Genomic DNA, 18410 nt, shown 5'->3' with positions numbered 1-18410 from the left:
AATTAGACAGCTGAAACAAGAGTTCTTGGTTGAAAACACAGCCACTGGAAAGACGACACGTCGAGATACTTGTGAAAATCCCCCAGGGACGGGGACCTTGGAAGGAGGGGCAGGGATCTCCCCATGCTCCCTGGATGGACAGAGGGGCACAGAATGGGGGCACGGGGAGAGCAGAAGGCCTGGCCTCTGCACAGCTCCAGAGTCAGAGCAAATCCGGTCTTCTGTTCCCTCAGGACAACAGAGGACGGGTCTGAGATGTGGGGGAGCTGGGGAGGGACTCTGCTGTCAGTTGGGAGGCAGAGGCTCCACGGGACACCAGCCAGCATGGGGGCACGGGAGAGCTGAGTCTCTGACCTGGCAGGGACACAACCCTGCCTTCTTCACACACTTGGGGCCCGACCCTGATGGTGTGCTGCTGGGGGGTCCTGTTCCTTTCCTACAGGGCTGTGCTGCCCCAGTCCCCCTCAGGTGCCACCCGTAGGCATTCCCTCCAGTCAGGTCTGATCCACCAGCCCTGCCCAGTCAGGGTCCATGACTGCACTGATTTCTGAGGAAAAGAGGGGTCCCCATGTCCCACACTAACTGAGAGGACACACAGGAACCAACCTCTGTGCTTCCCAAATGACAGACCTCAGACTGCCAGACAGTGTACTTGTAGGCCACTGGGGTCGGCTTGGTCTTTCTAGAAGGGAGAGCAGTTCCTGGTCTCAGTGAGGCAGGAAGGATGTCCGCATTAACACAACAGGCCTGGGCCCAGCGCGGCAGGGGGCCTCCCCCTCCTCTAGCCCGGCCAGAACGTCCATGCAGGGGGTTTGTGTGTTTGTGCCTTTAAAGAAAACCCCAGTGGTCCCCAACTCTGGTCAGTCATCTGGTGGAGCCGGCAGGCAGAGTCACTGTGACGCTGTGGCAGGTCTGCTGAGGCCCCTCCCACATGGCCTGTAGGGAAGGCACGGGCAAGAGCCTGAAACCCAGCCCCAGTTCCCATACACGAAATGGAGAGCAAGGGGATGCGGGCCCACCCGGGAGGCAGAGGGGGCAGGCCCTTCCTGGGACCTCCTCCAGGGAAACAGGCACCTGGCTGGGGCCTCAAGCAGCACTGAAAACCTCCCACCTCAGGGCTGCCCTCTGCTGCGCACAGCACCTCACTTCCCCACCCCTGAGTCCCACCCTACTGCCATCCACACCCGACACCAGCCCCAGGTGTCCCTGTGCCCAGAGACAATCAGCCACAGGCCCCACAAACTGTCCAGGATGGTACTGACAAGAGTCTACAGAAGATGGAGGAGCGAGGTGCCGGGTCCCAGAAAGGGGGGCTTGGGGAAACCTCAGAGCACCACACCTGAGACTCCCGAGGAGGCAGCTTCCTGGTCTGGAGTGTCCCTGCTGCCACTCAGGACAGGGCAGGCCTGACGCCGCTGCCATGACCTCAGGGACAGGAGGGGAGTCAACGACGTGACCACCTGGGCCCTGCTGGCAGCTCTGAGTCCTGGGACGGGCTCTGACCTGTCCCCGGAAGCTCAGAGAGCCAGGGGCCACGGGGCCTGCCCTCCGCACCCCGGGAAGGTGTCAGGCAGCCCCACATGGAAGGCCTGCAAGTGGCTCTCTCCCCAGATGCGACCCTCCCTAGTCTAACGTCAGCACAGGAGCCCAGAGGGACCACTTCCCAATCCCAGCCCCTTGGGTTCTTCAGAAAAAAGAATTTACGTCAAAAACATGATTTGTTTTCAGGTTGCGAGTAACGGGTCAGCTGAGCATCACACTGGCCTGCCCTGGGCACCAGCGTCTGGCAGACCAGCGCTCGGTGGAAGCCCAGCAGCTCGCAGGCCTGGGCCTACTGTCTGCTGTTGCCGTCCGACAGCTGGCCGGGGGTCCGCACCTCCCCCAGGGAGGTCGTGCCCTCGAAGCGCTGCGAGGCGATGGCTGCCTGGTGGGACATGCTCTTCCGAACGATGTCGCCCTTCCGCCACAACACCACCTCCTGCAGAGTGGGAAGAAGTGGTGGGGGTGGGGAGATGTGAGGTGGTAGGGAGACGCGGTGGGGCGGGGAGGGGTTTCCCAGGGGCTCCGACATCTTCCTGGGGATCTCAGGCAAAAACCTCTGCTCATCTCTCAACAAAGACAGCAGCTGTCCGTACCCCCCAGCCCTGGGGCTCCCGGGGACGGCGTGGCCGGGAGGGCAGAGTGGCCACAGGGGCTGGGTGTCAACGGGTCCCTCGTCCTGGCTGCGGGGCTCTGGGTGAACCACCACTTGGCACAGAGACTAACCAGCTGTCTCCCCGGCCCACCTGGACCTGGTCTGGCAGGATGCCCCACCCCCGCCCTGGCTCACCTGCTGCTTGAAGTAGCGCCGTTCCTCCTCATCGATCAGCACCAGGTTGAGGTAATAGCGCACCGAGAACTTCTTGTTGATGTCCCGCATGGTCGGGGTGAGCTCGTAGCCTGCCAGGAAGAGCCGGATCGGGATGGACTCTCCTGCAAGGACAGGTGAGCATCAGAGCAAGGGGTAGAGCGACCCCCACCAACACTACGCAGGGAGGCGCCGGGCGTAGCAGGGACCCCAGGCCCAGGCCTTCTGGGACGTGGCCTGCTGCCTGCTGCCCACGGACTGGCTGAAACAAAGACATGGCTCAGCCATTCTGTTCTGGCCCTGTCCTGCCTAACGAATATCCTCTGCACTGAGACCCTACAGAGACAGTGCAGCAGTGAGTGCGGACAGCACAGGAGGAAGAACAAGGCATCTGCAGACTCATGCAGTGTCTTTGCGTTGGGGTTTGAGAGCCTGTGGTCAGACCCCCAACTACTCATGTGCCCCTCCCTCCGCCCCAGGGAGCACATGCCCCCTCCCCAAATACGCCTTCCCCCTGATGGGCTGGCAGGGCTTGGTGGTCTGCAGAACAGAAGAGCCTTGCTCTGGCTCCAGCTCCCCAGTGATGGCCGCTTGACTAAGTCTGGTGCTCCCGTGGCCTTGAATCTTCTCACAGAACTAGGAACTAGGAATCTAGACTACGTCATAACTGCAAACGCCTTCCTGCTCTGAGCCTCTCCTAGTGCAAGTTAGGGCAGTAACTGCTGGAAGTGCAGAGTGAAGGTAAGCATGAGCCTTCCCCACCGCATGCTGCCCATCGGTGGTGCAGGGAGGAGGGCCCCCACCGCCCCCTGCAGGCTGGGAGCCGATGGAAGAGTGGTTGGGCTGGCTCAGCCCTGTCCTGAGGACCCAAGGGTCTGAGAAGCCTAGACACCACTCCCTTCAGGGGGACCAGGCAGGATAAACAGAACAAGGCCCTGGGAGCAGCGGGCGCCCCAGATGGAAACACATCCTTCGTCACAGCAGCTGCAGAGCCCAGGAAGACCGTCCATGCCTGCTCCTCCCAGCAACCACCCCCATCTGTCCTGGAGCCCCCACGGCCGCTGGAGCCCTGGGGGTGCTGGCCGGGTGGCTGCTCTTGGCAAGCAAACTCAGAGAATGAGTCATTTCACCTGAGCTAGAACTAAGGTGAAGTGACTCTTCTGCTGTAAGCTCTCGCCCACTAGCAGCAAAGAAAGGATGTCAGTAAGAAAAAGTAATAAAATGTTCAAACTGTGTCTGCTAAACTAGCACTTTTCAAACATGTTTTGTTTTTCAAGAGGCATGACTATTGAGACGCAATCTCCAGTCCTAGCTCAGTCTACAGACAAGTCCAGGTGGGTCCCTCCTGGGAGATGGCGGGTGAGGGCCTCCCCACCTGCTCACTGGGCCCACAGTGCCTGAGGTCGGGGAGGTACGGGCTGGCCCCGGAAGCCCACCTTTCGTGGGGGTGCACCCCCCGAGCCCTACACGTGCCTGAGCGCAGCTCTCCCGTGGGCACATCCCCCCAGCCCAGCTCTCCCAGGGGCCGTCACCCCCCACAGCCCACCTCGCACGGGGGCGCCGTCCATGATCTCGTACTTGGCGATGGTGTCGTTCTCGTGGTACACGTTGGGGCCCGTGCCGGTCGTCTCCCGCTTGATGATGTCGATCTCCATGTGCTTGATCTTGATCCTCACCAGCAGGAAGTAGATCTTCCCCACGATGACGTCTTTCAGGTGGTATCTGCCAGGAGGAAGCACAGACACAATGTATGGCCAGCGGCCGACCCCACGTTACAGGCGCCTCTTTTTCTTCCCATGCAGCGTGGAAATAATAGCAGACTAAACAGAGCTCAACGTGAAAAGCACCCTGGTTCCCGCACGGCGGGTGAGACGGAGGCACAGCACACACCCAGACCCCTGCCAGCCGTGCTGCAGGACCACCGGGCCCATTCCAGACCCCTCACAGCGCCACCTGCAACTCCGAGGGCGTTCACCCTGCGTGCTGCGGCCCCAGCCCCTCAGGGCTTTCGCTTCCTTTATCCCTCTGGCACTAGGCGTGTGTGTTTTTCAGATACCCTAACATGTGAGAGGCCTGGCCCAGCCCACAGGAACCAGGCCCGCTCTTCCTCCCTGAGCCCCACAGCACATCTTTGTGGCCCATGGTGAACAGCAGCAGGCTGCCTCCCGACTCCCCGGCTTCTCCCTGGGCCCATCAGCAGTACGGCTGCTCTGCACCAGGCACGGCCAGCGGCTCAGGCTCAGGACCAGGGTACAGGGTGCTGACGGGGCTTCAGGGTTCAGCCTCCTGTGTTACAGGTACGGAAAGGGAGTGCAGAGAAGACAGGTAATCTACCAGGATCTGAGAAGGGGTGGACGCAGGGTGTGAACCAGGTTCCCGATTCCCAGGCCTGCGTCTCCCAGCTGTTAAGTGCCACCTTTCTGCTTCTGACCTCACTGGGGAGACCGCGGACTCCCAAGGGCATTGAGAGAAGCAGCCACTCACAGCATTTCAGAAGGAAAGCTTACTGAGCACAGACTCTTGGGTTTTTCAGATGTTTATGAACTGGACGCTCCTTTACTCCGGATGAAATCTTACGCATAAGAAACACCAAGGAGCCGCTCTAGGGGGCCCCAACCCCTGGCCCAGCTCCTCCGTCACTGCACCCTTCTACGCACCTGATCCAAACCCCTCATTTTTCGGATGAGAAACCCAAGGTACAGAGGTTTCAGGCCCTGCTAACCCGAGCCCAGGTCCCCAGTGGCAGAATAGGATGCTGTCCTAAGCTCCAGCCTGAGCACCCGCGATGCGGCCTGATCTGCAAGGGCAGGGCCAAGTCCGGCCCATCCGATCTCTGCGTCTCAGGCTCCACTTGGCCTCAAACACACTGTAGGCTGGCGGCTACAGAGCTCCTACAAGGTGGTACTACCTGCGGGCGCCCTTCACCAGGCGTGGGGGTGCTGGCAGGCAGGCACTTCGGGGGCTTTGTCCTAGGAAGGCCTGCCAGGCCCCGAGACTGAGAAACGGGAAGGAGCCTGTTGCCAACTTGTCCCGCCTGTTCCATAGGTTGCCCTAGGCTCCAGGCCGAGGGCAGGGGAAAACGCAGTTCCCCCTTCACAAGAGAGCCGCCTGGCTCAGCCCCCGCTGCCCTGAGCCTCTGGATGACAGCAGGTCTGAGGTGAGGGGCTCCCCCCAGGGAGAATCCTCATTAGAGACTCTGATTTTTTTTAGCTGTGAATAGGCTTTCACGCCTACATATTAGATTCTCAGACATTTTCAGGCATGTATTATACTGGAAAGATGCTCGTGGCACATTTATGAACTGTTGGTAAGTTTCGTGATGGACAAGCACGTAAGCGTTTTGATGTTCTGACAGGAAGCATGGTTTCAAACATACATGACCAGTTAAAATAATTTAAAGGCCTTTATCAAAAAAGCACCAGGTACTCTTTGCTGTGATTCATTCTGGCTCAAGGCGGAGGCAGTAAATGGTGTTTGTTTCCTCGCTTTTATTTCTAAGCACACACTGTACACGGGCTACAAATGGCAGTGGGGTGGTGTTCTGAGATTATTCTCATCAGTGGGAGGAGACAGCTGTGCCTAGAATCCAGAACAGATACCTTAAAGTCAGCTGTGCTGGACCCGGGAGGACATCATAGACGTCTGACTTAAGCTTGCCGTCTTAACGTAATGCCGTGTAGTTTAAGCAGAACGACGTTGTTTCCTGCTCAGCCTACTTGAGCAGCCTGGTGCACACAGTCACCGGGCCACTTCTGCGGTGTCCCTGCCGCCGGTCCCCACGAGCCCCCACGCAGCCGGGCCCCTGGCACTCACTTGGACTTATTGTACTCGAACTCGATGTGCAGACAGTCCTCGATCCCCACCTCCATCTTGATGGAGGAGTTCAGCTCCGGGTACGTGCTCAGGGTGTGAACCACGATGTCCGTCTCCTTGACCACGTCATTGAGGCGCCGGCTGATGGTGGCTCGGAGGAAATACCTGGAGGAGAGGGGCGTGCGGTGAAGGGCCGCTCCCCGTCCCTCGCCCAGCCGGCCGCAGGAGTGCTCTGGACAGTGGGCAACTGGGGGCTTTGCATTTCTTTGAGAACTCACCTCTGGGGACCCTCCTCCCAGGAAAAGGGCACTTATACACAAAATTCTGCAGTTACAATTCCAGGGAGATCAGAGTGCCTCCCCCAAGCCGTCCCCGCGCCCAGGATGCTGCACGAGTAAAGGTGACTTCTCTGCCTACACCTGACGGCGGGCTGCCCCTGGTTGTGGCCCCGCCCGCCGCCTGCGTGCACCAAGTACAGGCTCTATTTCCACGACTGACTCCTGGCTCTTTGGCACAGACATCTCACCCTCTAATGTTTGCATACCATTAATTTAACAATATTCGAATGATAAGTAGTTTTCAACCAGCCGTCCCAGTTAAAAGAGAGGACTAGGTAAGGGAGAAATTAAGTCAGCAATTCAGCCAGGCATAGGACAGACAGACAGAGCATCCCGGGATGCTCACAGTGCCTGGCAGAGATGGGAAAGCAACAGAAAAACTGGAACACAGGGCAAGTGCTCACTCCAGTGCAGGATCAAGCGCTGCAGGGCACTGGTTTGTTCAGGAGGAGCGAGCCTTAGGAGGATAGCCGTGGAGGGTGGGACGCGGTCTGAACAGGGATGGTCTTGGGCCTCAGCCTGGGGTCCTGGGGACACGTTAGAAAGCAGTGGCCCTGCGGGTGGTGGGCCAAGCCTGACTGCTGGCCAGGGCTTCTGCATGGCCTCCCCAGCACCCTGTCCTCATGACTTAAGTCTGTGCCAACCCCCAACCGGGGAAGAAACGGCCCTTTACTAAAGCCGGCTAACCCTGCCTGGTCAAGCAGTCAGGTGTTGATGGAGACAGCTGAGCTGCCCGCCCTCACCGCCCCCAGGACTGCTCCAGCCCCTCTGACTGCTCAGGCTCTCGGGTCCCTGCCCTGTGGAGACGTGGCTTCCACGTCGAGACTCACAGCTCCCTCTCTTCTCTGCCCCATGCTGCTCAAGTAGGGAAAGGACACATGTCCCTCCCCCCAGCCACGAGGCTCACTGGAACTGCCCAGGGCACATCCAACAGGAAACTGCCCGTGGAGAGGGACACAGGGTCGACATTTTCAAAGGCCCCCAACTGGCTCTAACATGGGACCCTTGGTAGAGAACTACTGGCATTTTGACCCTTCAACTTTTCCAACATTTTCAACACATCCAACCTCTCTCCCACTAAAACCTTTTTCCTTGGAGTTTATAAAAACCCATCACCATCATTCAAAAGTTCACAAACGATAAACACCAGAGAGAGTGTGGAGAAGAGGGAACCCTCCTACGCTGCTGATGGGAATGTAGTTCGGTGCAGCCATTATGGAAAACAGTATGGAGATGCCTCAAAAGACTGAAAATAGACTTACCATATGATCCAGCAATCCCACTCCTGGGCATGTATCTGGACAGAACTCTAATTTGAAAAGCTGCATGCGCCCCAATGTTCACAGCAGCACTATATACAATAGCCAAGACGTGGAAGCAACCTAATGTCCATCAACAGATGACTGGATATAGAAGGTGTGGTGTATTTATACAACGGAATACTATTCAGCCATGAAAAAGAAAATAATGCCAGCACAGCAACATGGATGGGCCTGGAGATCGTCATATTAAGTGAAATAAGCCAGAAAGAGAAAGAAAATTACCATATGATATCACTCATATGTGGCATCTAAAAAAATGCCACAAATGAACTTATTTACAAAACAGAAACAGACTGCTTGGGAAACTTTCATGTTCTTCCTCTGCCTGTGTAATGGCAACGAGCTCTCAATCTGGAGCACTGACTAACATTCCCATCTTAACCTGCTCTCTCAGCACGAAGCCAAAAGTCCTCCTCTAATTGGACACTAACATGTTTCTTTTTCACTGTGGTAAAATACAAAATACAGGTGCTGAGCACGCACCCCAAACAGGCCCTTCTGCAAGAGAACTCTACTGAGCTGAGGGCACCAGGCGGCAGCAGACACAAGACAGACCCTGCAGGCCTGCCTGCCACGGCCCCGCGGTCCCAGAGGTGACCAGCGTCTGCAGAGCACACCTTGCTGCACCCCCCTGCCTGTGCCTCCTGCAACTTGCCGCCCGAGAAGCGCGGGTTGTCTGGCTACTTCTCTGCACAACTGCTCCTCCTCTGGCAGGACTCCGCGAGCCCAGGTTCTCAGCACCCAAGTGCTGGGCCGAGTGCTGCTGGATGTGCGGCACCCGTGGGGAGGGGCCTGTCCTCCGCCACTCTGATCTGCAGGGCCCCAGCAGACAAACCGAAAAGTGAAGGAAGTCTCTTCCTCTCCAACAACAGAGGTAAGGAAACTGAGCACTTGAGCCATTTTCAGGTGCACACAGTTCAGTGGCATGAAGTACGTTCGTGCTGTTGTGCAGCCAGGCCCACCTCCACCTCCAGCTGTCCTTCGACTTCCCCAGGTGAAACTCTGCCCCGCTAAACACTGGCTCCCCCAGCGCCACCCTCAGCCCCTGGCAGCCACTGCCTGCTCTGTCTCCGTGATTTTGACCAAGTGCCTAAAGTAAGTGGACAGACTGTGTTTGTCTCTGTGTCGGGGTGACGTTCTCAAGGCCCGTCCGTGCTGCCACAGCATCAGGACCCCCGTCTCTGATGCTGTTGGCTGTGCGTCTGTCTGGTCTATTCACTCGTCTATGCACAGGCGGTGCCCACCTTCTGGCTCCTGTGGACAGTGCTGCTACGGGCGTGAGTGCACATAAATCTGTTTAAGTCCTTGCTTTCCCTTCTGGACTTACACAAGCGGCACTGATGAATCAGATGGCAATTCTACTTTTAATATTTCAAGAAATTGCCATACTGTTTTCAATGCTTCTCTTTCTGACATAAAAACATTTCTGAGAAATCTACTGCAAAAAATAAATTAAGTAACAGTACACCCCAGGGCTGAGCTTAGGTGATGACTAGCTCGCCCTCACTGCAGCCACTTCTCTAAGTGCGATCAGGCAACGCTGTCTGAGTGCAGCAACCTCAGTGCGGCAACCTCAGTGTTTAGACCTCTCTGCAAAGACCAAAAAAGGAGGCTGCAGTTCCTCTCATGCTGGGAGGGGGAGACCAGGGAGACAGGAGGAGAAGGAAGACCCTGCTGTAGCCCAGAACGTCCCTCACCCAGGCCTCAGGTGATAACCAGGCCTGGAGCCAGGTGTCCAGAATACCACCACACACCCCAGAGTCAGTCCCCATCTTCAGAGTTTCCGAGACTAGAACAGTAAAAACAATGCCATGTACTTAAAGACGGGTAGTAATTTTTTAAGAACTTGTCACACTGTGTTACATGCTATTCTCTCATCACCCCAAAAGCTGGAGAGGGCAGGTGTCCATTTAGAATCCAAACCTATTCCCCACTTCTCCAGCGACAGAGCTCAGGACCACACCTGTGTGTAGGGCTGCACAGGTGTGTGGAAAGAAGCTGCTGGACTTTCAGGAACTTGACGTATCAGTCGTTAAACAGCATTTACACTTAAATGACACATATTTACAGTGAAAAGAATGACTAAGTCACTAAAAACAAAAGTATCACATACTAGGACCTGCTGCTTCCTTCCTAATGATCCTGGTAGGTCCCGGCTCTCTCTGCTCTCGGGGGCACTCCCACCCGGTCTGCACAGGTGATGCTGTGGGGGGCTGTTCCACGCTGGGGATATCTACACTCCAGAAACTGACAACCCTACAGACTGGGTCCCCCCACCCCGAGGGCCCTGAGACCAGGCACCCCTGCCTCGGCCACCCTTCTCCACACCCACCAAAAAGCTCAGAAATGGGCCGCGTCAGGTCCTCGTCACCCAGGGTCCTTGTCACCCGGGGTCCTTGTCGCCCAGGGCGGCTGCCGGGGTGGGGGAGGGGGCTCGACTTACCGCAGCTTGACGTTCTGCCCGGTGTAGGACTCATAGGGCTTCTCCACGTGCGTGAACTCAAAGTCGAAGGCCTGGGACTGGGTGATCTCCCCGGGCCGGGCCAAGTCTTTCACCAGGGACACAAACTCGTGGTGGTTCCCGCGGTCATAGTAGAGTTCTGCGGAGAGAGCGAGGCCTCCTCTACCAGACCCTGGGCTGTGAGCACCAAGCGGGGCCCCACGTCTGGAAGGCCCCACAGTCTCACTCACCACCCCATCTCCTCCTGTCCCTTCACTACGGGCCCCCTCCCCTCTCCCTTTGCACAGAGGTGCAGGGAGCCAGGACACTGGGCAGACGAGGGGGCGGGGGAAAGGGCGTAAGCCCAAGACCACCGCAGCTCCTTAAACACTTTGAAAAAACTTCTAACTTTTGAAAGCATATCCTCAGTTATTCAATCACATCATCTTTAGGACGACCTTGTGAGATACCCATGTAACAGGTAAGGAAGCAGAGGCCCAGTGGGGGTCAGTGACTGTGGGTCAGTGAGTGGCCGAGTCACAGGATCGGTGGCAGGGCTGGGATGAGAGCAGGTCTCTCGCTGGACTGGTCTACTTCTGTGAGCTGGCCAAAGGGGCAAGGATACACCCCACTTCCTAAGGTTCTGTGAGCACAGGATCAAATAGGCCCTGACAGACAGCAAACACTCCAAGTGGATGACTGCCAGCTACGTCCACCCCGGGAGAGGGGTCCATGTGGCTGAGCTGAGCAGGGTGGCCGTGCTACCCCCATATCTGAAGCCGTGGTCCTCCGACTTCTGTGTGCACCAGGACCACGGGGAGGGTGTGTCACAGCACAGGCTGCCCCCCTGCCCCACCAGTGTTTTGATTCAGGGGCTCTGGGGTGGGAACCAAGAACGTACATTTCTAATAAACCCCTGGAGATGCTTCCTGCTCGTCTGGGGACCACAGCCGAGGAGCACCGCTCCACACCTGTCCTCTCTGGAAGTTCTGGCATTTCTTTACTCCAAGCTCACTTCACCCATCTGTCCTAGCGTATCTGATGCCTGTCTGTGCTCTGCTAGTTACGTGTTAACATATGCTACACACAAGGTCTTCAGAGATAAGGCCTACACCCCCGGCTTCCTGGCACCCCAGTCCCTGGCTGTGCAGGGGGGACACTCAGTACTGACTGTGCTCTACGAAGCCACATTACAGTCAAGGTACGGCCTCGGGCATTTCCGGGCTCCAGCCCCATGCTCGGCTGCAACCTGCGATAGCAGGACGGGCCACTTGGGAGGAAGGACAGGCATGGTGGTGCGCTCACCACCAATGCTGCTGGCTGGGTGGGGACAGACAGGCTCACAGGGAGGTGTGTCGGGGACAGCCGCCCACTAAGCCTGGTCGGCATCTCCAGAGATGGGGGGCGTCTCTTAGGGACAGTCTGAGCACTAGGGGCAGTGGGGCAGACCGTGGACAGCAAAGGTCTGACCTCCCCCCCACCCAGGATCAAAGCCCTCTTGGGCTCAAGAAACCAGATCTCTTGCCTCTCCAGAGCCAGTGCAGTGCCAGCCCTGCCCTGGGGGAGGCTCAGAAGGAGAAAATAATTTCAAGAGTGCATTCAGTCTTGCAGCCCTGGGAGCTGGCCCTGACAACCCATTCCACAGAGCCTGTTCTCCCCGGACGGTGAGATTCTGGGGAACCTGGTGCCCCAGTTCCCAATCACTGGATTCTGGCCACAGTTTCAGGGCTCGGTCCTCAGATGCATACAGCTTGTGAGGCAGCGGCAGCGTGGTGCGTCCCAAGCTACTGCTGCCACTTCTGCATGAAGTCCTGCTGTATTCTGTGATCACAGTGGGATGTGGACTTCTGTGCAGTGACACTTCGATCCATCTTATGCTACAAACAATCCACCTTCTCCTCCAAAGGCCAGGTGGTGTCCCAGCAGGCAGCCCCTGGGTAGTGAGTGAGAATCCACAAAGCTGCTAAAAAGGAGATGGCAGTTCAAACTTTGGGGGGAAGCTGGGGAAAGGTGAGCAACCACACTCGTTTTCAAATCCAGTACCTGTGCCCTCAGTGAGGTAAGGAAGGGCAGTGAGCAGGCAGGAACTGAGCCACTGGCCCCGTGGCATGGGCTCCCCTACTCACACCTGCTGGGCCATTGCGACGGGAGCTCCTGTAGCTGGGAACTGACCCCTTTACTGGGGAACTTGGCAGCCCAATTCCCAAGCACTGGTTTCTGGCCATAGTTTCCAGAGACAGAAGGCTGAGCAAAGCCCCAGTGTCTGTGAATGTTAAGTGGGAAATTCCCAGTTTAGAGAGAGATGGTAAGAGAAGGGTGGAAAAATACACAGATGTGATCACACAGCCTAAAGGCAACATGCCGCAGGAGGCAGGGCCTCGGCTGCCGCCCAGCTGGACCAAGCCCACAGGAGACGGCCTTCCTCAGGGTGGCACGTCCTCCCTGCACCCCCTCACCAAATGTCACGGACGAGTGACCAACGTGTCGTCTGACTGCAACTCAACTGGGCTCTTTAGTTCATAATTTATAAGCCATTTGCAATGCTTCTGCAAACACCGTGGGGAAAAGGGCAGGAACAGCAGCTGTACTTTGCTATTTGCCAGAAGTTTGGTTTCCCCTCGCACGAACTGAAACACAGAACCCATGGCTGTCCGGCTGGAGGTGTGGGCCTCTGTTGCATCCCCAAGATGCAGCCACAAGTCATCCTTAGTTCTCCCCAATCTCCACAGGACCCCGGGACCAGCCACATCAAGCCAGGAGGAACCCATCGGTTCCTTGTTGGATAACTGCCGTCTTGGGCCTCTTTCTCTGTCCTACAGGAGGAAATGACTTTTGCAGTCAGGATGTGCTCATGGGGAAACTTGCCACCAACGGCTGGGGCGTGAATCTGCCACCTAGAAGGAAACTGAGCCAGCTCTGCCTCGGGCTCATCCCGTGAAAGCTGCCCTGAGACCTGCTGCTGGGCCAGGCTTCACACTGGTCCTGGAAGAAACCCGAGATGACCAGGGAAAAGGACCTCTTCCTCATCCCGACATTCTGGTGAAGACTGCTGCCTCACACATCCACTCAGACCTCCTGGGCCTGGAAACTCTGGGGGCAGTAGCGGCCCAGGTCGCCCACACCTAGAGGGCCGCCGGCTCTGCTCCACACCCTGCAACAATTTATCAATTGGCCAGAATCAATGCATTTCATCCCAGCCTGCTTTCTACTCAGCGTCTTACAGCTTAATGAATTAAAATACAGCAAGCCTCTGAAGTTTTACAAGCACAGGCCTGATATGGGCTGATGAATTTAGATACATTCAGTGGCTTTTTTTAAGTTTTTTTTTAAAAAATACAGATATCTCTTTGGCTTTGGGGTGCAGAATTATCTGGGTCTGCCTTCTCTGCAAGTGTGACCTTCCAATGACCTTTGTCTCCATTAGTCTCCAAGGTTGCCCAGCTCTGCATTACACCCTCCACGCGTGCTCCCCCAAGGATCCCAACTAACCACGGTCTCTCCATCTTCAGACCTCCCCCCAGTACTCCTCACGTCCACACTGCATTCTCCAAAAATGCAGGCCATAGAGTGACGTGGGAGATGCCCCAACCACACTTCGTTGGTGTCAGAACACAGACCAAGCCACTGGAAAGGGCACACCAGACGCAGGAAGAATCCCAACATGGCTCAAAAACTTACTGGCGATGACGCAGAAACACATACAGCACGGGCAGATAAATCGGGGTCAACGTTCAAACTGCAACACCTTCGAGGATGGCTCAGCATAGGATGGGCCGTGGCCCGACGGCTCTCACCTTCCTATATTCAGGGAGAAACCAGCCTCCACTGGGCCCAGGAGAGTGTGATGGAAGAAATCCACAAAAGTGAGAATGGGCACCCAGCAGCAAGGCTTCCCTTGTGGAGGTGCTTCCGCGGCCTGGAGTAGGGGCTGCACCCGCGCCGGGAGGACACGCCACAGCCTGGGTGGGACGCCAGCCTCCAACAGGAAGCAGCAGAGCAAAGCCGCACCCTCCCACTCCTTCGCTCAGATAACACTCTCAGATCTGACCACTGCGTCCAGGCAGCAGTCACTTCTTGGGCACCCACCTTGTGCCGGCTGCTGGGACCAGAGGTTAGCCACCAGACTGCTGATGGACTGAAGGCAGTCCTTGGCTTTAGGGGCTCAGAACTTAGTGAGGGAGACAAATCGAAAAAAAAAAAAAAAGAAAAAACAAATTCACCAGCTTACCCAACTCGCTTGCAAAGAGGCACCCATGAGGCCTCCACAAGAACAGCGGACACGATGCTTCAGCTGGCCTGGGGAGGCCAGAGAGGGCTTTCTGCTGGACGCCATGTCTGCTGGGCTGTGAGAATGAGTGTGCTTGGGTGGAAGGGCATTCCTCCAAGACAGATGTTCACATACAAAGCGAAGATGCCAAGACTCTCGAAGGGATGTGATGTTTTGAGGGAACTACATGTAGCGGGGTGAGGGCTGGAGAAAGGCAGCTCAGGACAGAGCTGCATACTCTTCCCCTTCACTAGGGAGCCACTGAGGAGAATTCGAAGGAGTGGCCTGACAGTGCCACAACACCTTTTTGAAAGTTCACTCTTACAAAAGATGAATGGAAGGAAAAAGAACACAAAGGCAGGGAGACCAGTTAAGGGACTGCCACACACAGAAACAAGCAGGGTGGCGGCCGTGCCGAGAACAGAGAGGAGCGCAGATCCAAGGAAAGGCTGCCAGGGAGGACCCAATGGGACGCTGGGAGGAGGGACCAAGGGTCCAGACGCCTCCCAGACTTCTGAGGCTTCAGGGACCCCGGTGACACATCCAAAGGGAGAAAACAGGAGAAGCAGCGGGGCCAGGGCTGGAGCAGGAAAAGAAGGGGGTTTCTGGCTTGAGGGTGTCTCCAAGGGGCCTGCAGGGTGTCACCTGCAGGCAGCTGAAAACACGGGCATGGAACTGAGCAGAGTTCAAATTGGGGAGCCACCTGAGTCCGGGACAACACTGGACTTACGGGCGCAGGTGATGCTGCCATAGCACAGCCCAGAGTGAGAAGGGAGGGGACAAAAGTGACCCCTCTTCCTACCCGCCTCCAAAACCAAGATCAACACAGGAGCTCTTCTGAGCAGGCCTGGGCCGCTGTGAGGATTGGGGTCTAAGAGGACCGAAGCATCAGGTCACCACACAGCTGTCTCTGTAAGGACTCCATGGAGACCCTCCTCTCGGGTTGTCCCTCATGCCGGTGGGCCTCTGGAAGAGGTGGACCAGCAGAACAGGGGTCGTTAGCCTGGCGTGAATGTCCTGTGGACAGTGTGCAGGGAATCAGGGGTGACATTTTAAAGATCCAGCCCCTGGAAACTTCTTGTTGGATCAAACTTAACAGGCAAGAGAAGACGATGTGGTCATCTTAACTCCTCTCGTCAGGCACCCATGGCCGGGCCATGCCCTGCGCCTCTCATACCAATGGCTCCAGTCCTCAGGGGCCCAGCAGAGTCAGAGTCATGAGACAAGCATCATCTAACCCACGCACCCTGTCTGCTTGACCCTTAATCACGCAGCAGGCTGTCCCTCTCACTAATGCAGGTAGGATGCATGCACTTCCATCAGGAAGAGAGAGAAATTAATCACAAGAACAAGGAGGCTAATTACATAAACCGCTTCATTTCCAAGCTGTGGAACTCTTCCAGGGAAGCAGGGAAGGGAAGAAAGAAGGAGGGAAAAAAAGAACCAAATCCAAGAGAGTGTGGTTGATAAGGAGAATAATTTTGTGTTAAAACAGAAACCAATGAGCCAGGTGGCCCCACAGAGTAAGACCATCTCGTATCACCCGCACGACCAGACCTGAGAATCTGACCGAAGTTCCCCCAGTTTCATGCACAGTCGAGAAAGCAATGGAGCAGAAAACCACAGACCACAACCTCAGGGAAGTGACTCCAGCGTTGCTGGTGCCCTGAGGTCAGCTCGCTGAGCCTCCTGGTACAGAGCACAGGCACACCACCCCCTGCACAAAGCATGGTCCCTTGACACCTCAGTGTTCTCACCAGGTGACTTTGGTATCACCCCGGCCTCACAGGTGAGAAAGCCAAGGCTCAGAAAGGTGTGCAGCTTCTCCAAAGTCACAGGTCAACTCAGCCCAGAGTGCTCAGGGACTCAGGAGAGCTGTCAGGGGAGCAGTAAAGGTTCTGAGCAGATTCAGCAGGGGTGCCGTTCTGGGATCCAAGGAGTTAGGCAGGAAAGTGGGCAGTGTCAGCAAGCAGCCTCCTCAACCCCTCTCACTTGCTGGGAGGGAGGCCCTGACACTGTCCCCGGAAAGGAGCATTGCTGGGTGGGGCATTCGGTTACTGCGTTGCCCCTGGGTGATGGCATACACACAGACTACACGTGCCTGTCTGCACCCAAAGGAGAGCCAAGGATCCACGCAGTAAGGAACCTTAGCACTACGGCGAGGAAATGCTGATTCTTTTGGGTTCACCCCAGCTAGCCAGGGGCTCCTCACTAGCGGTGATTTTACCTCCTAGGGATGTGAGACATCCCTGTGGCCACACTGGAAGGTGTTACTGGTCTCTGGTGGGCAGAGGCCGGGGAGGTTGTTAAACATCCTACCATGACAAAGACTCATCAGGTTCACAACGTGGACAGCACTGCAGGTGAGAGACCCCACCCAAGCAGAAGCAGGAGAGCAGTGAACGGAGTTCTAGGACATATGTCCCTTTCTAGGACATAAAAGGCCACTTGTATTCCGGGTTTAAAATAAGAACAGAAAGGTTCCTGTGGGGCCAGCCAGCCTCCAACCTGATCTCCTTTTCTTAAATACCAGAGACTGGGCTGCAGAAGCAGGCCGCACAGCCGCTCTCAGTACTGCAGGGCTCCAGAGCATCCCGCCCTGTGAAAGGGGAAGGCAGGTTCTGTGCTGGGCTCTCCAGACAGGACAGCGAGCATCCTAGGAGCTGTCCCAGGCGATCCCCCACACAGGGAGAGCGTGTGGCATGGGGTGTGAATTTTCTGCCAGGGGTTTTTCAGCCCACACAGGTTATTTACTGTGAATCTGCTCCTGAGCCAATGACAGGAGCAATTTATTTCAGGAGTGCCTACGAGTTTTAATAAACACAAGATCCAAACGGCTTTAGAACTGGAGAAAACCCGTGATGACTGGCAGCTCCAAAACCTTCTGTACCGTTGCCGCCCCTTATGTCTATTTGTGGTGACTAGTCACCATGTTTGAAGACTGATTCGGGAAATTCTATTTAATTTGGGTCTTAGGAGCGCGTTTCTTTGTGTTTAAGAAGGTGAGTCTACTCAAAACTAGTTCTAATCAAGAAGTCTCAGGAATACAGGCTGGACGGACAGAAGGGCCGGGCTGGAGTTCGCGGGGCCGCTTTCCCAGCAGCTGGGAGCGAAGGCGGGATGTGAGGGCGGGTGGGCCACCGGGAGAAGGGGCGGGCGGGTGGGCGGTCTCCGCAGCCTCAGCGCGCGGCCTTGACGTGCGGGCGGGCCCAGCGGCACCCAGGCCCGGCCAGCGCACCTGCGGGTCCGGCAGGAGCGGGCGCCCAGACGTGCGCGGGGCCCAGGCCTGCGGCGGGGGCGAGGCGGGCCGGGCCGGGCCGGGACCCGGGGCCGGGGTTGGGGGTCAGGGGTCGGGGCCGAGGTGGCCCGGGCCCGCACTCACCGATCTGCCCGATGAACTCGACCTTGATGCCCTGGTGCTCCAGCCGCTTGTTGGGGTTCTTGAGCGCCAGGCTCACCTTGCCGGACACCGTCTCCCCGTCGTAGAAGAGGAAGTACTTGTCCTTCTTCCCGTCCTCCGTCTTGTGCTCGGCCCGCTTCCTGCTGTCCGCATCGTTCAGCAGGATGTCCACCTCCACGCTCTGCCCGAAGCCGAAGAAGCTCATGTCCCCGCCGGGCCGGCCGGGCCTGGGAAGGCCAGGGGGCTGGACGCGGCGCCGACGCCCGCGTTCGCCGAGCCGGCGCGGTTCCCGGGCAGCGCGGAGCCGGCGCGAGGCCCCCGGCCGCCGGTGCGTGCGGCGCTCACCAGCCTGCCAGCCGCCCCGCCCGGGAGCAGCGCCCGCCGCCTCGGCCGCTCAGCGGGACGCGCCGGACTCGCCGCGCGCATGCTCACGCCCCCGCCCCTCCGGCCTGGCCGCCGCGCCGTCCGCCGGAGCGCGCACTG

General features: G+C 57.3%; 1 protein-coding gene across 2 annotated transcripts; it reads right to left on the bottom strand.

The window, feature by feature from the left end:
• Nucleotides 1–1705: 1705 nt before the first annotated feature.
• On the bottom strand, nucleotides 1706–18321 carry VPS26B (VPS26 retromer complex component B). Of its 2 annotated transcripts, none has more exons than XM_074356975.1 (6): nucleotides 17910–18321; nucleotides 10264–10420; nucleotides 6161–6325; nucleotides 3894–4069; nucleotides 2330–2472; nucleotides 1706–1978 (listed from the first exon to the last, which is right to left on the bottom strand). In XM_074356975.1, the coding sequence occupies exons 1-6, from the start codon at nucleotides 18130–18132 to the stop codon at nucleotides 1832–1834; spliced, it is 1011 nt and encodes a 336-aa protein (XP_074213076.1). In that variant the 5' UTR covers nucleotides 18133–18321; the 3' UTR covers nucleotides 1706–1831. The 2 variants fall into 2 exon arrangements, with proteins under 2 accessions (XP_074213076.1, XP_074213077.1); XM_074356976.1 differs by lacking the exon at nucleotides 17910–18321 and adding an exon at nucleotides 13939–14453.
• Between the last annotated feature and the right edge of the window lie 89 nt (nucleotides 18322–18410).

This window comes from Camelus bactrianus, chromosome 33, assembly GCF_048773025.1.
Source record: "Camelus bactrianus isolate YW-2024 breed Bactrian camel chromosome 33, ASM4877302v1, whole genome shotgun sequence".
NCBI classification, from domain to species: Eukaryota; Metazoa; Chordata; class Mammalia; order Artiodactyla; family Camelidae; genus Camelus; species Camelus bactrianus.
The sequence above is the reverse complement of the archived record's forward strand: the minus strand, read 5'-3'. Positions and strand labels throughout refer to the sequence as shown.